The sequence below is a fragment of the Natator depressus genome, chromosome 9, assembly GCF_965152275.1.
Source record: "Natator depressus isolate rNatDep1 chromosome 9, rNatDep2.hap1, whole genome shotgun sequence".
Classification (NCBI taxonomy): Eukaryota; Metazoa; Chordata; order Testudines; family Cheloniidae; genus Natator; species Natator depressus.
The window spans coordinates 47,398,693-47,423,136 of NC_134242.1; the positions used below are offsets into that span (position 1 = coordinate 47,398,693).

A 24,444-nucleotide genomic window follows, 5' to 3' on the forward strand; every position below is an offset into this window, starting at 1 on the left:
AGGAGGGTCTGTTCAGAAACATGTGACCAGAACCGTAAGCTGTCTACATTACAAAATATGTCTTCTTATTTAAAAAAAAAAAAAAAAAAAAACACCAAACAGTTTGTCACAGTGGAAGTGCAATCCTGCTACAATATGTAAGGAAAGTGAAGGACAAATCACAGTCCTACACATTGGAATGAGTGGAGGGTGCCCCCTTGTGCTAAATTACTTTCCCTTGTCCTGGAGGTCATAACATGTCTATCAGAGTTTATGGTGCTGTGCCTGAACATGTATTAAAATGTTCTGCACTAATGAAACAAAGAATTAATGTTCTGTATTTTTTGTTTTTTAAAAAAGGAAAAACCATGAGGGGGAGATTTCATTTCCTAAGTAGGAAAGTCTACATTAATAATTTTCCCAGCAGGCCTTCAGTAGTTTTACTGAAAACAATCACAGCCTTTGTTTCTCAGATCCTCTTACGTCTGACGCTCGCTCAAAGTCCTCACATCAGCAGCTAACTAAGAAAAAAAATGTAAAACACTGAACTTCATCACAAAGATATCCTCACAGCTCATTTTAGTGGTGCTGGAAGCTGGACACCACAGGCATATTTTCAGCTAAAATTGTTTTAATTAGCCAGCTGTTCTACTCAACACTAAATTTGAGGGACACCAGAATGTAAGTGCATGAGTGGTGCATTTTATTGTCCAGAATCAGTTTCACCACATTTTCAAACCACAGAAACTTCCTCTAATCTACATAGTTTAATCACAGGTTTAAAGAAAATCCCATGAGTAATTCAATACTTTTACAAAGGAGCAATATGGAGAGGGAACAGGAAGGGCAGGATCTACATCTTCTGACTAGCATTAGACTACAAATCATCTACAGTCTCCAGTGACTGTGACTAGGCTGCACCAATATCCACTGTTAGGTGCAGCCCACACCGTTTGCTAACAAGACTCAGGTGTAAGAGACCCAATGAAAGTAAGGAAGCACAGGAAGAGTACATTAGATACAAGGATTCCCATCTCCACCCAAATATATTCTGCTTGACTTTAGTTAGGAAAAAATGTTAGAGAACATTTCACATTTTAAAGCAGCTATAGGAGGAAAAAGTTCTGAGGAATTTTGTCCCTTTGAACTTCCAAGTAAAACCTTAAGTAAGATTATGCAAACCTAAAGACCAGTCCTGATTAGTGGGAGGGGGGAATGCAGCCCTTCTCCAAATAAGTTCTTGAGGATTTCTCCTCGGCTGCTAGGGTTTGTGTTGGATAAAGAAAGCCCTCCTAACAAACCAGCATTCTTTTCCACCTGATCAGAGCTAATTGGCCCCCCTGCAGACAAAATGACCAATCACATCAGCTTCAGATGAAAACCAACCCCCCTGCATTATAAACAGAGGAATGAGACATGTAAACCCATTTCAAAGAAGAGATCCCTACAAACTACAATTGTGGAAAGTTTCTTGCCTGTACTCGGACAAGAACATAAGATTATCGCAGTCTACTTTTTGGACCCAAAACCTCTCCCCCTTTCCCCTGCACACTGATAAAAGCTTCAAAGACATTGGTAAGTACACGATAAAATTACCTTTTTGACAAAGTTATTTACAATAGCATAATTTTAACTTTTAAAACGTAATGCAAATTATTTTCATTGTGGAAAGAATGCTGAGAGAGCTTTTGCTTTTGAAGCTCCCTACTGGAATATCACCTTAAACAAAATATTTCTGTAATTCTTCTCAAATATGAACCCTTTTTCTAACTGATAATGCCCACAGTGGCATAAGAGGGAAGCCAAACTTTCCATCATTAAGAACCCCGGCAGAAAAGGGCATTGGAAGGAAACTTCACAATGCTCAGCAGATGCATACAACTGAAGCTAAGGTAATCAACTATTGCTGAGGATGGGAAAAGACCAGGGAGTCAAACCGGTATTTATTTTGATTTGGTTCAGATTTGAGTTCAGTTGCATTCAGTGTGTTTGGGTTCGGTTCTGGATCAAGCAACTAAAAGTAAATAAATTGTGGTTTGGTTACTGGTCTGAACTGGTTCAAACCAAATTTCAATCCAAAAGAATGGAAGAAATTTTAAAAAGTTGAAATTTATTGAAACTATCTTCATTTTTGACCATTTATTTACTTTTTAACTGTACATGACTTTTCCTAGTTCTTGTGTTGTCAGAAAACAATTTTCGAAATGAACAATTTGTTTGAGCAAACTAAAATACCATCTTCCAAACTAGACCTCTGTGGTAAAGGGATAAATTTGAGTTTGAGGCAATGGCTCTGCCTCAAGTGGGGCAACTGGCGGGAGGAGCTGCCCTGGGGTTGGGGATGGCTGGGAGATCGTCTGTCTGTGGCGGAGATAGGTTGGGGAGCCATTATCTTTCCTCGATGTGGAAGAGTTATCTTTAACTTCTGGGACCAGAAGCATTCCACTTCTCTTACCGGATGAAGTCTCAAAGTATGTCTACACAGCAGTAAAAGATCTGTGGCACCAAGTCTCAGAGTCAGGTCTAGCTCGTGGGGCTAAAAATAGCAGTGTAGACATTCAGGCTCAGGCCAGAGTGGGGGCTCTGAAACCCAGGGAAGTGGGAGGGTCTCAGAACCTAGGCTTGCTGTAGGTTTGTGTGTTTTTGTTTTATGTTTTTTGGGGGGTTTTTTGCTGTGGAGATGTACCCAGAGATGGTACATCTATCTCTGGGCCCCCTGCTCTCTCATGTGCTGTGCAGGTAGCTCCTAAACTTCTCTCTTTCACTACTCTTGTGGGCTAGCCTTCTTCCAGTCTTTTCTCATTATATTGAGAAAGGCCTTTCTGGTTGCAATCACATGTCTAATTGTTATTTTGTTGTTTTATAATGAAAATAAGATCACAGCAGTTTTTTTTTTGTTTTTTTTTTTTAAATGTTGATCTTAAGAAATGCTGGACCTTTATTTTCACCAGTAACCCACATTTTTTTTCCAGCTCAGTTTTGATTCAGGTTCAGTACATAGGACAAAACCATGGTTCTGGTTAAGTTCTGGTTCAAATAAAAATAGTGGTTCGACCTGATTCTCTAGTTACGGTCTTTTCCAGAAAACCAAACTCCTCTCACCCTTCTACCTTCCCACTGCATTCATCAGAGCCCAGTAAACGTTTAGCTTTAAATGATGATCTTATGACTAAGGTCAGTTTCAAAGATCTGTCAGTGGCAAATTGAGTGTGCCTATGAACTAAGTGTCACACTGTGAATTAGCATGATTGTGTTTTGTTCATTTGAAGGCAACTATTTAGGAGCATCATGCATGTACCACCAGGCATGAATTGCACTGGCCTGGAACATGACTGGTTATCTCATCTAGGTCACTGGGATAGTTTGCTGCACACAGGACTGGGGAAGCATTTGAGAAAATGTGAAGTTACAAAGATGGATAGCTAATAGAGGTAAACATGGGCCCATTTTATCCTGATATTAAATATCAAATGTTCAGAGTTTGTGGACCAGCTCCTTGCTCCCCACCTAACTCTCCTGATTTCCCCCAGTGCCCAATAATAAACCTTTATTTAGGACTTTGCATCCAGATCTCTCTCTAAGAGATTTCACAAATGTTTCCCTTATGGGATGAAGTTTAAACAGTTTCTTGGTAAGGCTTTTCTAACAACTTGAAGGAGACCAAATAGTATAGGGCACTCAAATGTCACTTCATAATCAATGGTTGAAATAATGGTCTAACAGTTTTAAGCAGTACAGTAGCATATCAATATTGATCTAGTCAAAATCTCAATCAATAAGGCTTGCTTTTGGTTTACATTGTAATGTAAACACAACTCCCCTCTCCCCACCCCTACCCCCCCACCGTCAATTTTACCTCAAAGTCTTTCAGCACTTTCTTTACTTCGGGAGAATATCTTGCTACTTCTCCCTTTTTACCTCCAACAACTGCCTCGTAATCACAGAATATACAGGCCTTGGCATCTGCCCTGGAATTCATGCCTTGCCACAGAACTGTGGTGCAGAAATTAAGTTATTTTAGCTCTGGCAGGTGCAAATCAAATCTTGAAAATGTGAATCAACTGTAAAAACTTACACCTTGCCTTCCTAATTCTGCAAGAAACTTCACATGACAGAGCTATTATTCTAACTGCCCCCATTCATCTCTATGGGTGTTAACACAGAAACCTAGAGACAACGCTGATGTTTAAATATCAGCAATTTTACTGCTGATAGTTGAACCACAAGCATCCAGCTAAAGTGATTATCCCACAAACCAAACTGCCCCCCTTGCGCCTCCACAGATGCCAAAAGCACCAACTGTTCCGTTCTCAGCTTCCCCTGACAAATTCTATGATGCAGTTATGCACTCCCAATACAAAAATCTACAGTAAATATGAAGTGTGGGGACTGCATTAAATAAACTGGATTTAATGTCAAACACCTCAGACACTGCTGTGCAGACTGTGTATTAATCTCTTAAATTGAAATTTAAGTGAAGCTGCCACAGAATCTAGAGACCTTACTGCAGAATTTAGGTTCATTTTGCCATGAATTGCACAAGGCCTCAACAACAGTAAACATGAGCTCTCACTACTTAAGTTATAGAAATGCCAATTAAATCTGAAATAGGTATAAAACATTTTTCTGTCATTTGTGCTCACGTAATGTAAGCCTGGATTTTACTTACCTCCTCACAGCAGTGGCACATTAGTCAATAGGACTCCACTAATATTCTCAGAATCATGCTTCAAGGGAACACAGCTAAAAGGAAACTGAAGTCTATACTAACTAGAACGATAACTGTGAGCTTTTGTGCAGTTACTCCCAGCAAATTCCTTCTTTCATAGCATTTTTCTCCTTACACCAGTTTGTTGTGAACACCGACTAGACTCCAAACAGTACAATCTACCTCAGAAGCTTTCCAAAGTCAATTAAAATAGAATTTGCAAGTGATGTAGTGGAGAGTGGGAAGCTAGGGTAGCACTCTGAAAATGTTTTGCTGGAACTCTGATCCAAATGAGAAACTATTCAAAAGCCCTAACAACAAAGCAAGGTGGTGACAACCTTTGTAGGAGAACAGCCTGAAAGTGCATTTCCTACAATGTCCTCGGTCAGGGTGTAGATATGAAGAACGAATCTTAAGACACATTTGGTATCAGAATATTCCTGTTCACAGGAGTGAGGCTGAGCATGAACTGCCTAGAGAAGCAAGGGAAAGATAGGAAACCAGGGTGGCATGAAACAGCCAAACTGCTTCAGCTGAAGAGCCACAGAGCAGAGGGCACAAGAACATATATTCAAACTGGCAAAATGAAGCAGAGTATAGGGGTTCAGGACAATGTACTCTTGTAACCATTAAACTCTATAGTGGAAAGTAGCAGCTGATTACATGAACATCAGGGTATGCTAAAGTGGTATTAAACAGCTGCAGAGGATGGCTTTATTGTGGACAAACCATCAGGGAGCCAAGAACCAGAAAAAAATCCGATTCAATTAAAAAGCCACTTGGGATCTGCTATGGAAAAGAAAATAAAGCATGAACTACCTTGATGCTTAAAGAAGTTAGCTCTAGCTACCCTGCTATGATTTGCTTCAACTCAATTGAAGTATCAGAGAAACTGGATTGAGGAATGGACAAGATGGTGAACAGGAGGTAAAGAAAAGAAATAAAAGGAGAAGAGAAAGAAGCAATGCCATGTACACTTCTGATTGAATAACCATCACTTAATTCTCAAAAAAGTAAGAGGCAATGTAAGAGGAAGGACTGGAAACACTGGAATAATATATCAAAGGAAGGGGATGCAAAGGAAGAGGTTGAGAAAAATCTCTTTGGTAGCAGCTCTTCTAGTCTTGAGGCAGTATGTCCTGATTGTAACTGACAAGCAGATTCATGAGATAAGAACCGGCAAGAACAAGAGCAGACAAAGGCATAACAAAATCTGATGGACAGATGTTGAAGCTAGTCAGATTCAAACTAGAAACAACTTTTTTTTTTTTAAAGCAAGGGTAATTAACCATTGGAACAACTTACCTATGGTTGTGGTGAATTCTCCATCACTGGAAATTTTGAAATCAAGACTGGATTTTTTCTAAAAGATATCTAGTTCAAAAAGGAATCAACCCATGGAAGTCCTATGACCTGTGTTATGCAGGAGGTCAGACTAGATGCTCACAATGGTTCCTCTTGATCTTATAATTTATCAATCTATGAATAGGGAAAGTAGAAAATATGTAAATCATCTGACAAAGAGGCGGGGGAATAACATGGGGAGAGGAGAGAAGTAGGTAGAGAGTGAACAGTTATCTTTCGTCTGATTTCTCAAATACATTCAAGTTGCATCTGCTTTTCAAAGAACACTTGCGGGGGCGAAGGGGGAAAAGACGAAATCCTCAGACTTTCTAGATTTAGAATTCGAAACCTAAGCCTGCTAGTTTAGCTTCCCCCTTCCTCCCGAAACACTCTTCTCATCCTGAATCAGCCGCACTACTTTTGGAGCCTACTTACACTTTTTCTGTCTCCATCCACCCCAACAAAGAAGCTTTGTCCCATGATCTAAGTTAACTTAAGACACAATAGGTTCATACCCTCCTGGTTGTTATTTTTTAATAAACATTAAATATGGAGTCTAAACTCATGTACTTGAAAATTATTCACTGCACCACTGATTAGTGACCTGACACTATAATCACTACCACAGAAAGGACTACTTTTCCAGGCCAAATGGGACTACAGCAGCAGCCTATCATCCTCACCAGGACAATCTCACTGTTGAAGTCTAAAGTGACATTGATAAGAGACTGCTGTGAAAAGCACTGCTTAGGTTAATAAAGATGGAGATATTATTCTTTCATTCTGAAATACCTTCAAGATGGTTACAGTACTGGAATTTCCCTAATAGAAAATGTCTGAAACAACTTGATGTAATGAAGAAAGCTGGATGCAGGAGAGGTTGAAATCAGTATTAATAAACCATTAGTAGTAATCAAATAATCAAGTCGCTGTATCAACCGAGCTCCAACCTTATCTTGATTGTGCTCTGCATTGTAGTGAAATGACAGTGCTCTACCGTAGTGTGCTGTTTTATCAGAATATGGGGGAGGAAAATGAACCTGAAAAAACTATTCTATATTTGTAAGGGTATATACTACTCTGAGGATTCCTGTTATTGCTTGTCACTACTAGATTTAGTTTTTTCTGAGTAGCAGCTCTGCTCTGCTTTGTATTCTATTGCCCAAACTACTCGTGAAACATGCCGTAACAACTGCCCTCCAAACGCCATAGCAATTTACACAAACAGTTTTCCTCCAAGAACTCATATGGTTTATCCCAAAGGCATAAGGTCCCAAAGGTCTGCACACATTCACCTTCCTTCCAAGTAATCGAGTACATGTTTCTCATGACCGCAGCTTATTCCAAGAATCTAAGATGATAAAGAGGCACCGGCTCCAATTTGTTCTGCACACAGTCCCATCATTCCAAATGACTAGCCAGAATACTCATTCTATAATCCCCCTCAAGACACTAAACAAGGCCATTCTGAGTCTTAATGCAACACTCAGCTCTTCGGACCAGTAAATCTGATTCCTGGTACCTAAAGCACTTCGAAGATTTTACTCTGTTTACTTTGTGATTTCCTATCACTGCTGCAAGACCAGAAACTGTATTCTTGCAGAGCTGTGGAGCAGCCCAAAGACTGAACTAATATAGACTGAATAGCCTCAGTGAAGGGCAGTCCGTGGAGGCCAGGATTAGGGTTATTAGCAGAATAGACTGTACTCAGCACTCCCAACGATTGACTCAGTAGATCGTTACTCATGCTCTCTGCATGGAAGAAGGAGTGGCACATTATTTAAGAAAATTCTGCCTTGTTTTTCAGAAATATAAAGACCACCTGAAAAGCAGCTCTGTGTGGCTCAGAAGCTTGTCTCTCTCACCAACAGAAGTTGGTCCAATAAAAGATATTACCTTGCCCATCGTGTCTGTCTTGTATTTCAAAAAACTATTAGAATCATTAAAAAAAACACCTGATCTTAGCCATTATAGAGTTGTGGCATATTCACTGCAGGAGATAAGGAAACAACTGTACTTAATCGGAGAATGGAGAATAAAAAGGTGGAAAAAAGCCCCAAGATCCTACTCAAACCATCGGTTATTCCTCAAGCCCCTTGGATGCATGTTCCAAATAGAAGTAAACCATATTTGTATGCACGGGGAACCCTCCACCACAAGCAAAGACGACAGTAAAAGATCTATTCACAATGCTTACCAGGATATGGTAATGATCATATTTAAATCTACAGATGAAGATTTAGTATCCAGAACAAATTATAAACTCATAAATCAAATGAGTTACAGGACCAATTCCAGGATCAACATGCCATTGATCAAATAGGAGATAGTCATTTCTATCTTTGTTAAAGCAGTCCTCATTTTACCATGAACAGGTCAAATCCTAGGTATTCAGACTAAGGCTGGTGGCTACTAATGTGAATATAAAAATTGACATACTGGACTAGGCCAATGATCCCTTTAGCCTGGTATGTACAGTGGCAAGGCCTTCAGAAAAAGGTGTGAATCTTCATAACCCACTTAATTGCACATCCTCTCTTATACATCTTTATGCCCTGAAGCATTTGTATAAAGAGAAACTGCTTAACTCTGTTTATTTCTTCAAAATCAATTTGCCTCTACACTAGCCAGTGGCAGTGAGTGTCATCATTAATTAATGCAATGGATTAAAAACCTAGTTTTTTATTTGATGGCTTTTAATTGTGTGCCTTCTTGTTTTATGGGAAGAGCCAACTAGCCGTAAGAGCTCCCAATAGGATTTCTCTTCCATTCAGTATTTATATAAAACTAATTTTCTATTCAAGTGTAATAGTCTCTTAAGCCAAAAGTTTTTAAACTTAGGTGCCCATAGTTCGGCTCCTAACGAACTGCTTATCAGAGGAGCTGAACATCTACAGCACCCAGTCAAGTTCATAGGATCCGAAGGTGCTTAGCACTTCTGAAAAGAAGGTTATTCTTACTTAAGATCCTAAATATGAATGTAGGACATATAAGGCACACAATTTGCAATTTTTGGCTCTTGACTTTTATATTCCCTCACATGCAACTTCACCTTCACCTAAAAATTTCCATGAACTTCTCTAAACTTTTTTTTCCCCCTCCTGTCGTTGCAGTGGGGTTTGGAGGGTTTTATTTTTTAGTTAAAGTGACCAAAATGGATGCTGTATTTAAGTGGAGGACTTCTCATCAATTTATATAATGGCATAATATTTTCCGTATTATTCTCTATCCCCTTCTTAATACAGACTATCAGCAGCAGTGGCCTGAGTACGTTCAGCAGAAGAGGCTCTCCCCCAGGTACCAAAATTCTAGTCAATAAGAGAATATGGTTGGTAGAGGTAAAGGCAATTTTAAAGAGGCAGAAAGTCAGGAACATCTGTGAGGAAATTTTTGAATTATAGAAATGAGGTGGCGAGACACAGCCTTCCCCAAGAAAGCAGATAAGGGGAAGAACTGTAGTTAAATATTAGCTTTTTATTATTCTTTAGATTGCTATATTGCTTTGCTAAGATGAATCTCAACATCTAATTGCTATCATCACAGATGTAAAATATTAAAGTCTGTTTTCCACACAAGCTGCAGTGCTACAGCTGCCGATCTGCCATATTAGCACAGGTATTTGACCCAAATATAAACTGGGGGTGGGGGAGGGGAAATATGACAACTCTGTTTAAATGACTGGGTAGGGGAAATTTTAAAAGTAATCTGATGTTTAACTTAGTCTTTTTTAGCTAATCGTTACCACAAAAGCAGTGATAAATTCCACTCCAAAACTCCTAAATCAATCTTCTCTGGATTGCAATGTTTAAGACATCGTTTGTTGGGTGCAGGTAGTATTTGGTCCCTGGCTGATGTGTCAGAAATCTGTGAACGTTAGCTGAAATACAAATAGGCAGGAGCTTAATGAATTTTCTCTTTTTAGTTTTCAGAAGCTGAGATCAGATATGATAGACAGCAACACCACCAAATCTAGTGCCCCCCTCCTGGATCAAAGGCACTTGAGGATGGTGACTAAAGATGGACACAGCACACTACAGATTGATGGGACCCAAAAGAAAGGTCTGGCATACCTACGAGATGCTTGGGGAATACTAATGGACATGCGCTGGCGATGGATGATGCTAGTCTTTGCTGCTTCTTTTGTCATCCACTGGCTAGTCTTTGCAGTGTTCTGGTACCTCCTGGCTGAGATGAATGGGGACCTGGAGTTGGATCATGATGCCCCACCTGACAACCACACCATTTGTGTTAAGTACGTCACCAGCTTTACAGCTGCTTTCTCGTTCTCCCTGGAGACACAGCTCACTATTGGTTATGGCACCATGTTCCCAAGTGGGGACTGTCCTAGTGCTATCGCCCTGCTTGCCATACAGATGGTCCTGGGGCTCATGTTGGAGGCCTTCATCACAGGTAATCAGGTTTATTTCACAATTTTAAATAGGGTAGGTCCTTCAACCACATGTAGGGAGTAGATTTGGTAAAACTCTTAATCTCATTATGAGTGCTTCCAGATGGGACATAAAAGGAGTAGGGCCAGTTACTAAAAGAACAACAAGACTGAAATTTCAACTTCAAAACAGCTTTATAGCTGTCAATTATAATCCAACTCCTTTTAAGCAGTTAAAGACCTATAAAAAGGAGAGGCACTTGAACAGTATTTCAGGATTTGTACTGGAAACCAGAAAGTGTTGCTCTTTACGGCAGCTCCTCTCCTGACACTTCCAATGAGTTATTTTCCTCCATCTTCCTCTATCAATTGCTTTCTTCCAACCTTTCATTAATTTGAGGTTTAAATCCATTTGTTTTGATACAGAGTCTCACAGGTTTACCCAAAACTTTAGCTAGTTTGTTTAAAACTGGCTAAATATTTATCTCCCCTTCACTTTATTGTTAAGTATCCATGGGTAGCTAACACCCAAGAACACTTTAGGATCCCAGTGGTACTTAGTTTAAAGTTACTTAAAATGGCTGAACTATGGAATAATTTTAGACAGATATAGTATACTGTGCAAAAGGTTAGTGTACTGTATTTTAAACACAGTTTCATTAAACGAAAGACCACAATTATATACCATAGCCAGTTCAAGGAGTGGATCTTCATCAAACAAGGAGCACATCTCTTTCTGCAACTGCACCCTCATTCTCCAAATATTACTGTTTTACACATGCTAACAGATTGTGGAGACAAAAAAGTTCATGGAAAAAGCCAAGGCTCTTTAAAAAAAGGGGATTTATTTTATTAATAAATTGAGAATAGAAACTGGTGCCAGCAACTATTGGTATGATGGGAGCTGTACTATGTGTAGACTAGATCTAATAATTTGAAATCAAGCAGTCTGAGGATAGTTAACAGTATGTCCATCCCACTAAGCCTCCTCCTTTTCTCATGGGCCATTCCATGCAACTTGGGGACAAGTAAGAAACTAACCTGACCATCATGATTATAGTTAATTCATTCTTTCCTGTTATGTAGGTGCTTTTGTGGCAAAGATTGCCCGTCCAAAGAATCGAGCATTCTCCATCCGCTTTACTCATTCTGCAGTAGTGGCACACACCGAGGGCAAGCCATACCTTATGTTCCAGGTGGCCAACACTCGTCCCAGCCCACTCACCAGCGTTCGGGTTTCAGCTATTCTTTACCAAGAACAGGAGAACGGTCAGCTGCATCAAACTAGTGTGGATTTCCACCTGGACAGTATCACGTTTGAGGAGTGTCCATTCTTTATCTTTCCACTGACCTACTACCATTCCATTACCCCATCTAGTCCTCTAGGTGTTCTCCTCCAAGGGGATACCCCTCGCCATTTTGAGCTAGTAGTCTTCCTCTCAGCAATGCAGGAGGGAACAGGGGAAACATGTCAAAGGAGGACATCCTACCTCCCATGTGAGATCATTCTACACCATCGCTTTGCTTCTATGCTGGCCCGAGGTGCCAAAGGGGAATATCAGATCAAGATGGAGAATTTTGAAAAGACTATTCCAGAGTTCCCAGCTGCAGCAGACTCTAAGAGTCCAAAGAGGACTGACATGAAGATCCGCATCAATGGACAGCACACTGACAGCTTCCAGATTTCCGAGACTGGTCTGATAGAATAGAATTTGGACTTGGTGTCTTTTTTTTTTTTAATTACATTAAACTTTCAGGTTAAACTTCCAGCCTTCCTTTCCCCCCCCCCCCATTTTCTTTTGTGATCTTTCCCTTTTCTCCATCCTTTTGATTGCAGTATAGTGTGCAGAGTAAAAAAGCATAAAGTGCACATGTAAACTGATGAGAAGCTGTTTTAACTGCACAGAATAGAACGTCAGGGACAAGTACCACACTACAAGTTGTGGGAAAGTACTAGTGCTACCTGCTGAATTCACTAGACTATGATTAAAACTGCACTGACCCTGAAGTGTGAGACTTTCAGACTCCCACAGTTGACCAAAACCTAATTAAATGGTATGTGGGTAGGACACTATGTCAAAATATGCAGCAACAGTACAATAGAAGACCTAATCTAAAACTAAGCTGGGGTTAAATTACACTAGTTTGGGGATCAGCAATGAGGTAGTTCCAAGATTGTTATAACCCTTTTACATTAAAACTTTCTGGGTACATGGTTACATCAATTTTCAGATAGCTGAAGATTCTACTAAAATCATTGACAGTCTTTTCAGTGGCAGCGAAATGCATTCCAGATGTACTTGTTTATTATGTGAAATCAAGAGTACTGACTGCAGTTCTTCATTCCACCAGGTCAGAAGGGAATACAATATCTCTGTGACAGGTCTGTGAAGACAGCAAGTGCCAAAAATCCTGAAGTATTTATATGTGACACACATGCTACAGTGGAGACATTTTCATATTCAGAAACATTTAATAAATTATTTCAGCAGTAGAAAACAGACTGTTATACAGCAATTTATGTTCTTTCATGTCTCTTGGCACAGTGAAATTTTATGTGTTCTCAGCTTTGCACATCTTACACTTCGAGTAGTTCTGGCACCACAGGATGCACTATATCTACCAAGAACTGCATCATTTATATTTTATGCTTTTTAATATAAATATCTATATCTGTACACACAGCATATAGATAAATCATATCTACAAAATCAGACACATTTGAATTAATTTTAAAATAAAAAAAATTGAAACAAGTGCTTATTCATGGGACTTTTTTTGCCAGGAGTGCCTCGTAAGAATACCAAGAAGAAAGAACTGTGCTCCTATATGCTACAATTTCTAATATGATCAAATGGGCTAACAGTTAAGTGGATAGTTAAGTGGGCTGTCTGCTGTCAATTCACAGCTTCTCAGCAATGGAATGCGGCTTTAAAATAGCTATTCTGTATTCAGACAAACAACCAACAGTTACCATCAAAATAAATGTTGCCATTCAAGGATAATTAAATGACTTTTCCCAGCAATAAATGTGGCATAACCACTACTAGGCAATTTAGATAAAACTATGTTTACACACTGGAGCTGATTTTATTGTAAAGTGACCAACAGCAGGATATATAGTCTGAAGCCATATTAGGAGGGCACTGTCTAGTGGAAGTCTTTTTTTCAAACCCAGAAGTACAGAGGTTGTCAAGCTCTGGTCACGGAGAACCTCGTAGGATAGCTGTTTTGTCATAAGGTGCCAGCTGCACCTCATTTCCAGAAGGTAATTTCTATTAAAAAGACAGCTAAAGAGATATTAAAATATTATTACTTTTCCATGTTAACTATTGTTGTAGTTGTCACAGGAATGTGTTATGTACCATAGGAAGGAGGAGGTCCATACAGAACTGGAGGGCAGGTGGCCAATCTCTGAATTCAAAAATAGTTCATTGCTCTGAAAATGTTTCCATATTCCTTCCCTACAATTCTACAGGCTTCAAGGGCTGGTTTTATTATAGAGAATGGATACTTTCAAAATTATGTCTTTCACTCTCAGTATAATGGAACCATATTTTAGCCCACTGTAGTGCCTGTACATTAACACCAAACACCATCTTGTATTAATATGTTAAATTACCTTTGCCCTCACTGTTCATAGTTGGTCTCGCACATGCACTTTAAAGTTCAGCTATTTCTCTTCATAACATTATTGGCCACACCCCCAAGATATGCAAAGTGGTCGTGACGAGGGGTGGTTGTGCTATATTTATCCTTTTCTATTTTTAAGCCCCAAACCAATATCCTACAAGTACAGAGGACAACCCTTAAAAAGCAGCAGCAGAACAAGAAACTGTACTGTAAATACTTCGTTAAGCATGGAATAAAGTATAAATAGTTCAAACACGAGGAAGGAGCTTCTTTACATATATTGACAATTCTCCACTTTAAGTCACATAATCCTGTATAACTCAATTATTCTGCAATTCAGGAGTGTAATAATACATCTCGGTCTATACTAAGGACATTGACTGGTGAGACCATACCATAGCTATGGACATACCTAGGTAACATAAGGATCCTTAGAGTCAGGGTAATTCTGACTGTATCGTACTGAGTATTTTGAATTTTACATCTTCAGTCGTTAAAACTATTCTATTTTAAACCATTCATTATAGCTCTGTTTTTAACTTTTAAAAGCAACAAGTTTAAGAGAGGTAAAAAATGTTCATGAAAATAATTAAGCATGTTCTTTTTAATGTTCAAGTATTCCTCACATGACAGGCATAAATATGCACTCGGATGGAAATCTATTTGCCATATTTAACACTGACTTTCTAAGTGTCTTGTAAATCATAAACATTTGTAATGTGTTAACAGTAAAACATGTATTTCCTGATCACTATTCCTGCTTGGAAACTGATGGACTTGTTTAAGATCAGATGCTGTGTAAAAACTGGACTGGCATTTGCCTTTCCGTGTGATTTTTCTAGATGTCAGTGATCTAACATATGACTTGCTTAATTGGCAAATAATCTAAGCCTTTGAGAAGCATTTTTGGGTATTTCTGGCTGAAAGCCATAGGGTCTATGGCAATTTGCATAGTAATTCCTGCAATGAATAGTGTATCTTTGCCTTGAATATCAATACCAAGACTGAGGGTTGCTGTTCAGTTTGTGAATTGATCGCATTAGCTGGAAAACACATTCTGAATGCTAAAGAATGTGATCATTAGCAGTATATTAATTAATTACAAAACATGTGAAAATTAATCCTATTTATTGGGCGATTTGTAGGGGGTTTCTTAATCTTTTTTTTTTTTTTTTTTTTTTTAAACTAAGATATTTTCCTGGGGTCCCATGATTTCTGAATTACCAAAATATTCTAGAGTGGTTTATTGCCTGCTTTGTAGTTCCTACTTATCTATGATATTTTGACTACCCACAACACAGAGGGACACGAAGAGCTGGTGATTCAGTGAATATCTGGTCAGAGAGCACGCGAAGGCCTTATTGGAGAACACACTATTATTGGTTGGTTTGGGCAAAGAAGATGCTGTTGGTGGAAAGTGCAAAACTGAGAACTTAAATCCCTCGTCAGGTTTAGCATGGATAATGGTAACAAGTCACTGCACTCCTTTTCTAATGAACTTCATCCCTGAACTTGAGAGAGCATCTCTCGGTAATAAATTTACTTTCATGCCAATTCAGTCCTTCACCTCTTGGCTAAGATTGCTAACAGTGCAAACTGTTCTTTTGTGATAGGAATGTGTCCACTAGGAAGTGAAACTAGGATCCTTTTAACCTCAAATCATTTTACATAAGCCACTAAAGGACCATTACATAGCAGTGACTTTTTCCATTACTGACCAAGGTTGAAATCAAACCAAATCATCATTGACCAGCCCTTTTTGGTTAGGAGACAAAGGAAAGAAGTCAAGATTTTCCTTCTCCCGGACACACAAATCCTTAAAGGAGTGACAGGCAAATCTAAGCGGATATAGTTAAAACCCTGAGAGTATTTTATATTAAAAATCTGAACAGTTTACAAATATGGCCTTCAGCCATATCACATCATGCTGTGATCCTGTCTGTTCTCACAAGCTAAACAGGATCAGACTGGGACAATACCAGAAAGAGATGTGAAAGAAAACAGGTGCAGCAGCAAGTTATGTCAATGACCTGGTAGTTGGCATTCTTCCCTCTGAGTAAATACTAAACCAATAACTCAGAAATCTGTTTGGGGGACACACTCTTTCAGATGAGATACAAAGCCACAGTCTTGACCACTTGTGGTTACTAAAGATCCGAAGACATGCTTTGTAGGAAGAGGAGCATCAATCCTGGCATAATTCCAGCTAGGGTAATTACATCCTGCATACCTAAATTCCTCATGCCATTTCACTTAGAAGAGATCTGCTTCTCATCCTAAAGTGACATGTAGTGTCAATCTGCATTGCTAAATTGCTGCTGTGGTTTCATTAATAAATGAAGTGAATTCGGTGCATAGTTTGGTAAAATTGCTAAGTGTTTTCACATCCTTCAGGATGAAACGGTGCTAAAAATAAATGTAATTTCATTAAATCAAGTTATTGTTGTAGCCACTAGTGCCTCCAGTCTGCCATTTCTACCCTCATTTGCCTTTGGAAGAATTCTCTACTCTGTTTATAGGAGTTAGTTTTGGGTTTTGTTCCTCCACAGATTTCCAAGCAAGGAGCTGCAAAACAACAGTACAATGGCCACTTTGTAGTTACATACTAGAATATCAAAAACATAAATCATAACCCCTAACTACCATCACAGCAGAAATGCTCAAAATTGCTAATCTTTTGAACTTCTCCACTTTTTCAGAGAGATATTAAATTCTGAAGACACAGGGAGGCAGAAGAGTTGTGAGATGAAGTTAGATGCAGACAACCTTAAATGAACCCTAATTGGTCATTCTTAGGACCAATGTCTCCTACAGAAAAAGAAGGTCGGGCAGAGTTAGGGACACCTCGCTTAACTTTGTTATCTTTTGAGCCAAAACCCTAGGAACCAAAAAATTAAGCAACCTTAAGAAAACATGATACGCAATTCAGATACCTGAAGAGGAGATTCAGAGGGCTTTGAAAATCAGATGGCGATTACAAGCCTTTTTTAAGACACCTATCACCATGGCACCCTTGCAAAATTAGCAATACACACCTACTGACCCTAAAGGGGTGAGATTTTCAAAGATAAAGGGCTGTTAGACACTGAAGTCCTATTGACTTACAGTAACTGGACCCTTAAATGCCCTTTGTGCTTCTGAAAACTTCCCCTCCAAACAGGCAACATATTTTCTGCCCCAAGCCTTCCCCATCCACTCACCAAAGAGCCGTCTTATTTGAAGCGTTATAAGTTAAGATAACTGGTACCTCTTCCACTGTACCTTAAAAATGGCTAGACGAGGGGCGGGCAAACTTTTTGGCCTGATGGCCGCATAGGGTTTCTGAAATTGTATGGAGGGCCGATTAGGGGAGGCTCTGCCTCCCCAAAGAGCCAGGCATGGCCCGGCCCCCTATCCGACCCCCCCTGCTTCTCGCCCCCTGACGGCCCCCCCCAGGACTCCTGCCCTATCCAACCACCCCAGATCCCTTGCCCCTAACTGCCCACCACCACGCCATCCAACCCCCCTCTCCTTCCTGACTGCCCCCCCCCGGAACCCTGCTCCCTGTCCCCTGACCGCCCACAGCTGTCCCATCCAACCCCTTCTCTCCTTCTTGACTGCCCACACACCCCAGGACATCTGCCCCCATACAACCCCCCTGTTCCCTGCCCTCTGACTGCCCCAACCCCTATCCACACCCCTGACCACCCCCAGTACTACCCTGCCCTCTATCCAACACCACCACCACCCCGCCCCCTTACCGCACTGCCTGCAGCACTGGTGTCTGGCAGCGCGGCTGCACCAGGAGAGACAGCCGCACAGCACAGAGCACCAGGTCAGGTTGGGCTCTGCAGCTGCGCTGCCCCAGGAGGTCACCCCCTGCCGCCCAGAGCGTTGCGCCGGCAGCGCGGTGAGGCTGCAGAGGAGGGGGGCAGCAGGGGAGGGGTCGGGGGCTAGCCCCCCGGGCCAGGAGCTCAGGGGCCAGCAGGACGGTCCCACAGGCCATAGTTTGCCCACCTCTGGGCTAGACAATGGCTCTGACTAATTTCCTGTGAAAGCAAAGAGCTTCACAGCCAAGAACCTCTCACTGAAAATACTCTGTTGTATGTTCCAGAAGGTATATCAAGAGAAAAACAGCAAGAGCATTCTGACTAATTGCAAATCCATCAAAAAGTATGGTGGACAGAATTGCTTGGATAGTCAGATGTCATATACTTCAGGATCTACATGACAAACACTGCCACCTTGAATGTGCCCTCAGAATCAAATTGAAGTCAGTGCCAAGAATGGAACACACGTGTGTGTGTTCGGACTGGCTTGCCCCAAGTAAGCAGCAAGCTCCAGATGAAGTTCAAGTGGAGGATTTGTTACAACTTCAAAAATGTGTAATTGCTCTCTGTCAGAAGCAATATAAAGATGGGAACCTCAAGGAATTCCTGATGAAGAGGACTCAAACAAAGCAAGAACAAGCAAGAGCTTAAAGAATGTTTTAAGGAACTTTTTGATAGTGCATTTTGGAGGAGTCTGGACCCAGGTACATGAACCTTACATAAAGTAGTAGACCAGGAACATAAGGTTTAGAATGGCATATGTACATATATAGTAACAATATCTTACCTGGATCTTTTCGCCCTGGTTTTTCAAACCGCCTGTCTCCCCTAGAAAGGCAGAATAAAAGTTTCAAACAAGGCTTTGGAAGCATGCCATCATTTCAGGTGCAACTCTCACACATTTCCTCTCTCTCACTAGAGCTATGGGGCCAAAATTTTAAGGGTAGTTCCGTGCCCAGATACTTTTGAAAATGCCAACAGGAGCCTATCTAGATCTTTAGGCATCTTAATACCTTTAAAAATCTAGGCTTAATGCATTGCAAACAGACAAAAGGCTAAAACTAACAGAAGAGCCCTCTCTCCAAGAGCTACACAAACTTTCTCCCAAAGATGGCTACAATGGAAATGACTGTTTCTAGAACACCTCACTTTCTCACAGCTGTGCTCTGTTCATGCCCACAAGTAATCAGCAATAAAAGCTTTTGAACAGCGTTTTTGTTGTAACAGCCAGGATTCTAGCAACATTACTATATGGTCTCCACTTCAGAAATTCCAAGACAATCAACCAGTACATATTCCTACAGAGCCTTTCTGAAATATCTTTTGTGGATGAAGGGTGCAAGCATGGGATCCAAGCAGGTGCATCTACAATATATTTTGAAGTCTAGGCTTTTCTGTTACCTTTCCTCCCAGCTCTGAGATCTGTGCATTTCCCTGCCTCCTCCTCGCCCAAATCCACCCTCCACTTCGTCAAAACTTCTTTGGTAGAAACCACTTTCTCCTCGGCCTCTGCCTGCAAAGACACAAAAACAAAGAAAAACGTTTGTAAGAAAAACTTTACTTCCCTTTTCTAATGTCAATGTAACCTCATTTTATAATCTTCTCCTTAATGAGACACTGCAACCTGATAGTGGGCAAGTCTTTCCTCCATCTCATGAGAATAGTATTGGTGTTTAAATCCACTCACTTAATATTTCAAAGCTAAACATTTCCCAAGCAACTGATTTTGAAAATTAACATCTACATTTCAAGAGACATCATTTCTCACAAGCTTGTACACCACACTTCATCACCATGTTTGGAGCTGTGCATGAAGGACGACAAAATTAACAGGCTGCCAAATAGGGAAGGTTTAAGGTGAACATGAAATAACTTTTGGGAATTTGGAAATAAGGTAATTGGAGTCTTGATTATAGTCCAGCACATCAAGTAATGCACAGAAGAGCTACACAGAACATGGGGAAAGGAGGTGAAATAGCACAGACTGAAGAAGAAGAGAAGAAACTTGGACTATTATGTAACAGTTCCATTATTAAGTAAACAGATTTTACACAGGAGAGAAAGACGTAGTAAGTACCACACAGAAAAGATAATCAAGATGTGTCAAATCAGTTTCTACAGAGCTATAGAAAAACTAGAAGAAACTAACTGAAGCAGAAAACTGAAGTGTATAAATATGTGGTAATATGCAATAGGTCAGTATAAACAGAGTGCATGCTAGAATACTGGCAGTATTGACACTGAAGCACATTAGCCTTGTATTATACTCCAAAAAGACAAACTCGGTTTACGAACACATGCAGAATACATGAAAAACATCATCAAGGCTAGCGCCATTACCCTGAAAAAAAGATTAACACCAAACGGTCATATGGTAATCAAAGATACTGAAGCCATGTCTTGACTAAAAAACAGGTTGCATTGTATAATGTGTTAGAAAATGTTTTAGCAAATATGATTGTAAACAGACAGTACCTAGTGCAGAAAGGGCAAAATGAGCTTAAAAATAAGTTAACTGTTTTTGTTCAACCCTAGCTTGCCCCCTAATTGACTCTCCTGTGGCCAAGTTCTCCAACCTTCCCTATTTTCTTATGGAAGTGGAGTGAAAGAGAAGTCTAGAGTACCTGAGGCTGACAGCCTTGATGTAACGTGGAATAGACAAAGCACAGAACACAAGGCCTATCTGATATCTCAAAGGCAGAATGAAGAGTACAGAAGCCTCTCTAATGCAAAGATAGAGGAAAAGGACAAAAAAAATATGGCGTTTTTCAAAACACTATAAATGGAGGTGGGGAGCATTGCTCTTATTATTTGTACTACAGTAGTACCTAGAGGCCTCAATATATATAGTGAGAGAGTCTCTGCCCTGAAGAGCTTATCTACACAGACAAGACAAAGCAAGTATTATCCCCATTTTACAGATGGGGAACTGAGGCACAGAGATATTAAGTTATCAGCCCAAGATCACACAGGAAATCTGTAGCAGAGCTTAGAACTGAACCAAGATCTCCTAGGCAATCAGGGGTCTCTAGTCACACCATAAACGTTAAGTAGAAAGTAGATGTGGCTCTAATCCCCTCACCACAAATAAATTAGCATGGAGTGTTCATGTAGTCAAATTGTATTAAGAACTGCCATAATAGCAGTGTGTAAGAATTGATCTGGCTGTAATTTATTTTCCCAACTCAGAGATATTTTAAAGTAGAATTTCAGGCTGTCAATGGCCTAGATATTTGTGAAATGGCAGTGAAAATGGAAAAATAGGAGGAAAAGCGTCCCTATGCCTCAGTTCATAAATAGGCAGCACAGTGCTGGGTAAAGCTGCCTCAGTTATGACCTCTTACTTGAACAGGAAAACAGCAACAAAGTCTAAGTCTGTAGCCCAGTCCACAAAGACTTAAATCCTTTCCTTCTCTGACGCCCTCCTTCATGAATGTAAACATTCCAGTACTCAAAGCACACAGCTTAACTACAATCCACAGGGAGCTCCCAGGAAAACAAATCAATTAGAAAGAAAGTTCAAGTGCATGACCTTGGATTGCTTGAGGAGTATTACTTTAGAACAGAGAAAACTTGTTAGTCACAACTAAAGTGACACCACACAAAATGTGAGATTTTAGGTACGAGCAATTTCGCCCTCCAGCAGAAGGTTTTATGATTAAGCTGCCTTGATAATGCTAACTTAATTGTAAAGTTACACTTCAGAATACTGTTTCACTGAACATTTTTACTGACACTTATTAAAACAGCCTAAAGAAACTTCTGCATAAGAGCAACAAACCCACTTGTACATGCCTAGAAATTTATGGAATGCACTCAGATTAAGTAACGGGGTATTATGGCATTATTGCTAATTGTTAAATTGTGTTTTGAAAGATTATTTCTCTCATAGCTAGTCATCTATTAGATTTGGCAGTTAAGTTAGCCATAGTGAAAGTTCATATTTTTGATGAGAATAATTTCTATGACAGACTCTCAAACAGATTTATTCTCTGACAAAAAGATTTTTAACAGTAACCTTACTTTAAATACATTCTTCTTTAAAGAACAAGGTTAATAAATTGTTTAATTATTTTAAAAGTCTAAAAACACTCAAAATATATGTAATTCTCAATTAAGGTTACAACAGCAATCTTGACTCTGCCTTTGCTTTCTCTCCTATTCTTCCCCATCTAACTTTCTAATACTGGCTACAGATCACCAACTCTTGCCAGAAAATAAAATTAATTCTCACTTCTGCATCAGATAAATTTAACTAACTTCCAACTATAGATCCAAATTCTGCTCTTAGTTACACTTGTGCAACTCTATTCCAGACACCAGGCTTGCACAGGTGTAGCCAACGGCAGAATTTGATCTATAGAAGCTTTATTACTCATGATGAGTAGCAAGCTGCAAGCAAGACAGAATGACCTTCAGAACCCAGATTAAGTTTGCAAGACTAACATTAAGAAAGCATTTCTATTTCTGAAATGAGAAAATATGTTAAGGAACTACTGCCATTGAGCAACAAACCATTATAGAATTTTACAATACCATTTTTACAGTCACTCATCAAAGCAGAACTGCACTTGAAGAACTTCATCCTTGAGTAAACATTTACGTTGCATATTAAATGTTCTCATCAGTCCTATGCACAGATTTTCATCAAAGACTAATTGATATACATCTTCAGCTTCAAGAACACTAAGGGTTTATTAGCATAATTCTGAATTCTGTCATTGCAGAAACCTCAGTTTATTTCCTGAATTAACAGTTGTCTGGGGAATCCTAAAATCACACCTTAAAACCAAAAAACTGTAATTGTCCTAAAAAAATGCAAGGAACAAGAAGTAGCCAATATGATTTGGAGCGGACTGCTCAATGATCTATGGTTAATAAAACTATACAGGAAGTGAAAAGGCAGCGAAGAAATTTTAAAAAAGTCAGCTAAAGCTTGGCAGGAGAGACAGGCAATAAAAAAACGTCAGCATGAACATGGTATGCAAAGATTAAGAGAAATTTAAAAAGCAGGTGAAACAAATGAGGATGAAATTAATTAAAATCAAGAAAGATGTCTGGACAACTGGAAATAACGAGGAACTTGTATCTGAACAAAGAAAGATTAACTCAGAACAAAAATTTTGCTATCTTGAAAACTGGGTAGGTAGTGGTAGACTGAAGGAAATACAGTAGCAATATTCAAAGAAGAAATGAAGAAGGATTCTATTAATTATGTCATAAATGTAATGCCTATCCCTATACAAACAACTAATTAAATACTGGGGGGGAAGACTTTTAAAGACAAAATTGATTGCTATTTTTGACAGAACTGAAGAATTGTTGGATTATAGCCAGATTCTGCCACTCTTATTCACAGTGAGTAGTATCTTACTTTGCAACTAATGCCATTGAAGTCAATTGGAGTATTTGAAAAGTAGGTATGTTACTGTGAGTACAGGTGGCAGAATCTGACTAAATTAGTCTATCATTGTAAATGTTAGTGACCAAGGGGAAGAGAAATGCAAGAGTTGCAAAAAAAAAAAAGGAAGGGTAAAGAAATAGAAAGGGGTTTCAATATATAAGAAAAGGTCAGAAAACACTGAGATCCAGCTTGCCTTTTTCCCCCCAAGTTGAAAGTCCAAGCCTATGACTATTTATTACCCAACAAGCACTGTATGCAGTATAACTGTTTGTAAATTTGAACCCTAACATACCTGAGCAAAGTGTCCAAAACACAGCTATTCAACAGGAAAAAGAAACCTGGACAGCTGTAATACTAGCACACACTTAGGTGAGACAGAGCAAATTAGACTTCAGTTAAGAATGAAGTATGGCATCAGAAAAGGCTGATGCAATTCTGCTACATTGGCATCATGTCAAAGAAGGAAGTAAAAGCCCCTCTCTCTCCTTCTTTGGTACAACTGTACCTCAAATTTTTAAATAAGTCCTTGGCAACTCATTAGCAAAGAGATACTGAAAAACTTGAAGGGAAAAAAAATTAGAGAGAGTCAGCAGGAACTGCTATTGAAACAATAAAAGAACTAAATACATACAGCTTAGCTAAACAACCAAGAAGGGGCACATGATCGCAGTCCACAAATATCTGAAAGGTGTAGATGCAAAGGAGGAAGTGGAATTACAGGGGACAACAGAAAATTAGAAATAAGAGGAACCTTAAAACCAAATCGGGAAAAACTTCTGTACATCCAATAGCTATGAAACTGTTTTCAAGGGAGGTAGTGGCAATACCACGACTAAGGGACATTTTAAATTAAATGGGACAGAATGAGGAAAAAATGTGGCACTTGCTGGGCTATGGATATGACCCAAGAAGTCTTTCCCATCTCCAGCTTCTAGCATTCTATATGCAACAAACCACATCTATTAATATATGAAAACATATTGTTGTGGTCATGAAGGCTAGAGAATTAAAGGCTACTATCAACATAAAAATATATTTTTGTTTTTCAAAACAAATTAAAAATAAGTTCAGGTAATATACCTTACCCTGAGCCTCCCTGGCATTATCTGAGGACACATTTCCCCATTTGCTTTAAATGCTGCAGTGTGGAAGGACCCAACAAATAAGGGAAAATAACTTT

At 39.5% G+C, this 24,444-nt stretch overlaps 2 protein-coding genes across 8 annotated transcripts in view; one reads left to right on the plus strand and one right to left on the minus strand.

The window, feature by feature from the left end:
- The window catches only part of GIGYF2 (GRB10 interacting GYF protein 2), a 153,996-nt gene that overhangs the window by 77,916 nt on the left and 51,636 nt on the right, over nucleotides 1-24,444 (minus strand). For all 4 annotated transcript variants that reach the window (XM_074964058.1, XM_074964056.1, XM_074964057.1 and 1 more), the window contains exons 6-7: nucleotides 19,262-19,373; nucleotides 18,648-18,688 (exon numbers count right to left, since the gene is read on the minus strand). In XM_074964058.1, the coding sequence (XP_074820159.1) occupies nucleotides 18,648-18,688; nucleotides 19,262-19,373 (153 nt within the window). The remainder of the gene's footprint in view (nucleotides 1-18,647; nucleotides 18,689-19,261; nucleotides 19,374-24,444) is intronic.
- On the plus strand, nucleotides 1,337-16,442 carry KCNJ13 (potassium inwardly rectifying channel subfamily J member 13). 4 transcript variants are annotated; one of them, XM_074964061.1, is made up of 5 exons: nucleotides 1,419-1,554; nucleotides 3,329-3,410; nucleotides 9,277-9,328; nucleotides 9,954-10,441; nucleotides 11,505-16,433. In XM_074964061.1, the coding sequence occupies exons 4-5, from the start codon at nucleotides 9,976-9,978 to the stop codon at nucleotides 12,125-12,127; spliced, it is 1,089 nt and encodes a 362-aa protein (XP_074820162.1). In that variant the 5' UTR covers nucleotides 1,419-1,554; nucleotides 3,329-3,410; nucleotides 9,277-9,328; nucleotides 9,954-9,975; the 3' UTR covers nucleotides 12,128-16,433. The 4 variants fall into 4 exon arrangements, with proteins under 4 accessions (XP_074820161.1, XP_074820165.1, XP_074820164.1 ...); XM_074964060.1 differs by lacking the exon at nucleotides 3,329-3,410 and having other exon boundaries at nucleotides 1,337-1,554; nucleotides 11,505-16,424; XM_074964064.1 differs by lacking the exon at nucleotides 3,329-3,410 and having other exon boundaries at nucleotides 1,339-1,554; nucleotides 9,954-10,283; nucleotides 11,505-11,854.

What these genes read in the sequence shown, in the direction of transcription:
- KCNJ13 (XM_074964060.1), top strand. Translation starts at nt 1,389, where the DNA reads ATGAGACATGTAAACCCATTTCAAAGAAGAGATCCCTACAAACTACAA. An exon ending in TAAAAGCTTCAAAGACATTG is followed by an intron (nt 1,555 to 9,276) that starts GTAAGTACACGA and finishes TTCTTAATACAG; the next exon opens with ACTATCAGCAGCAGTGGCCT. An exon ending in GTTGGAGGCCTTCATCACAG is followed by an intron (nt 10,442 to 11,504) that starts GTAATCAGGTTT and finishes CCTGTTATGTAG; the next exon opens with GTGCTTTTGTGGCAAAGATT.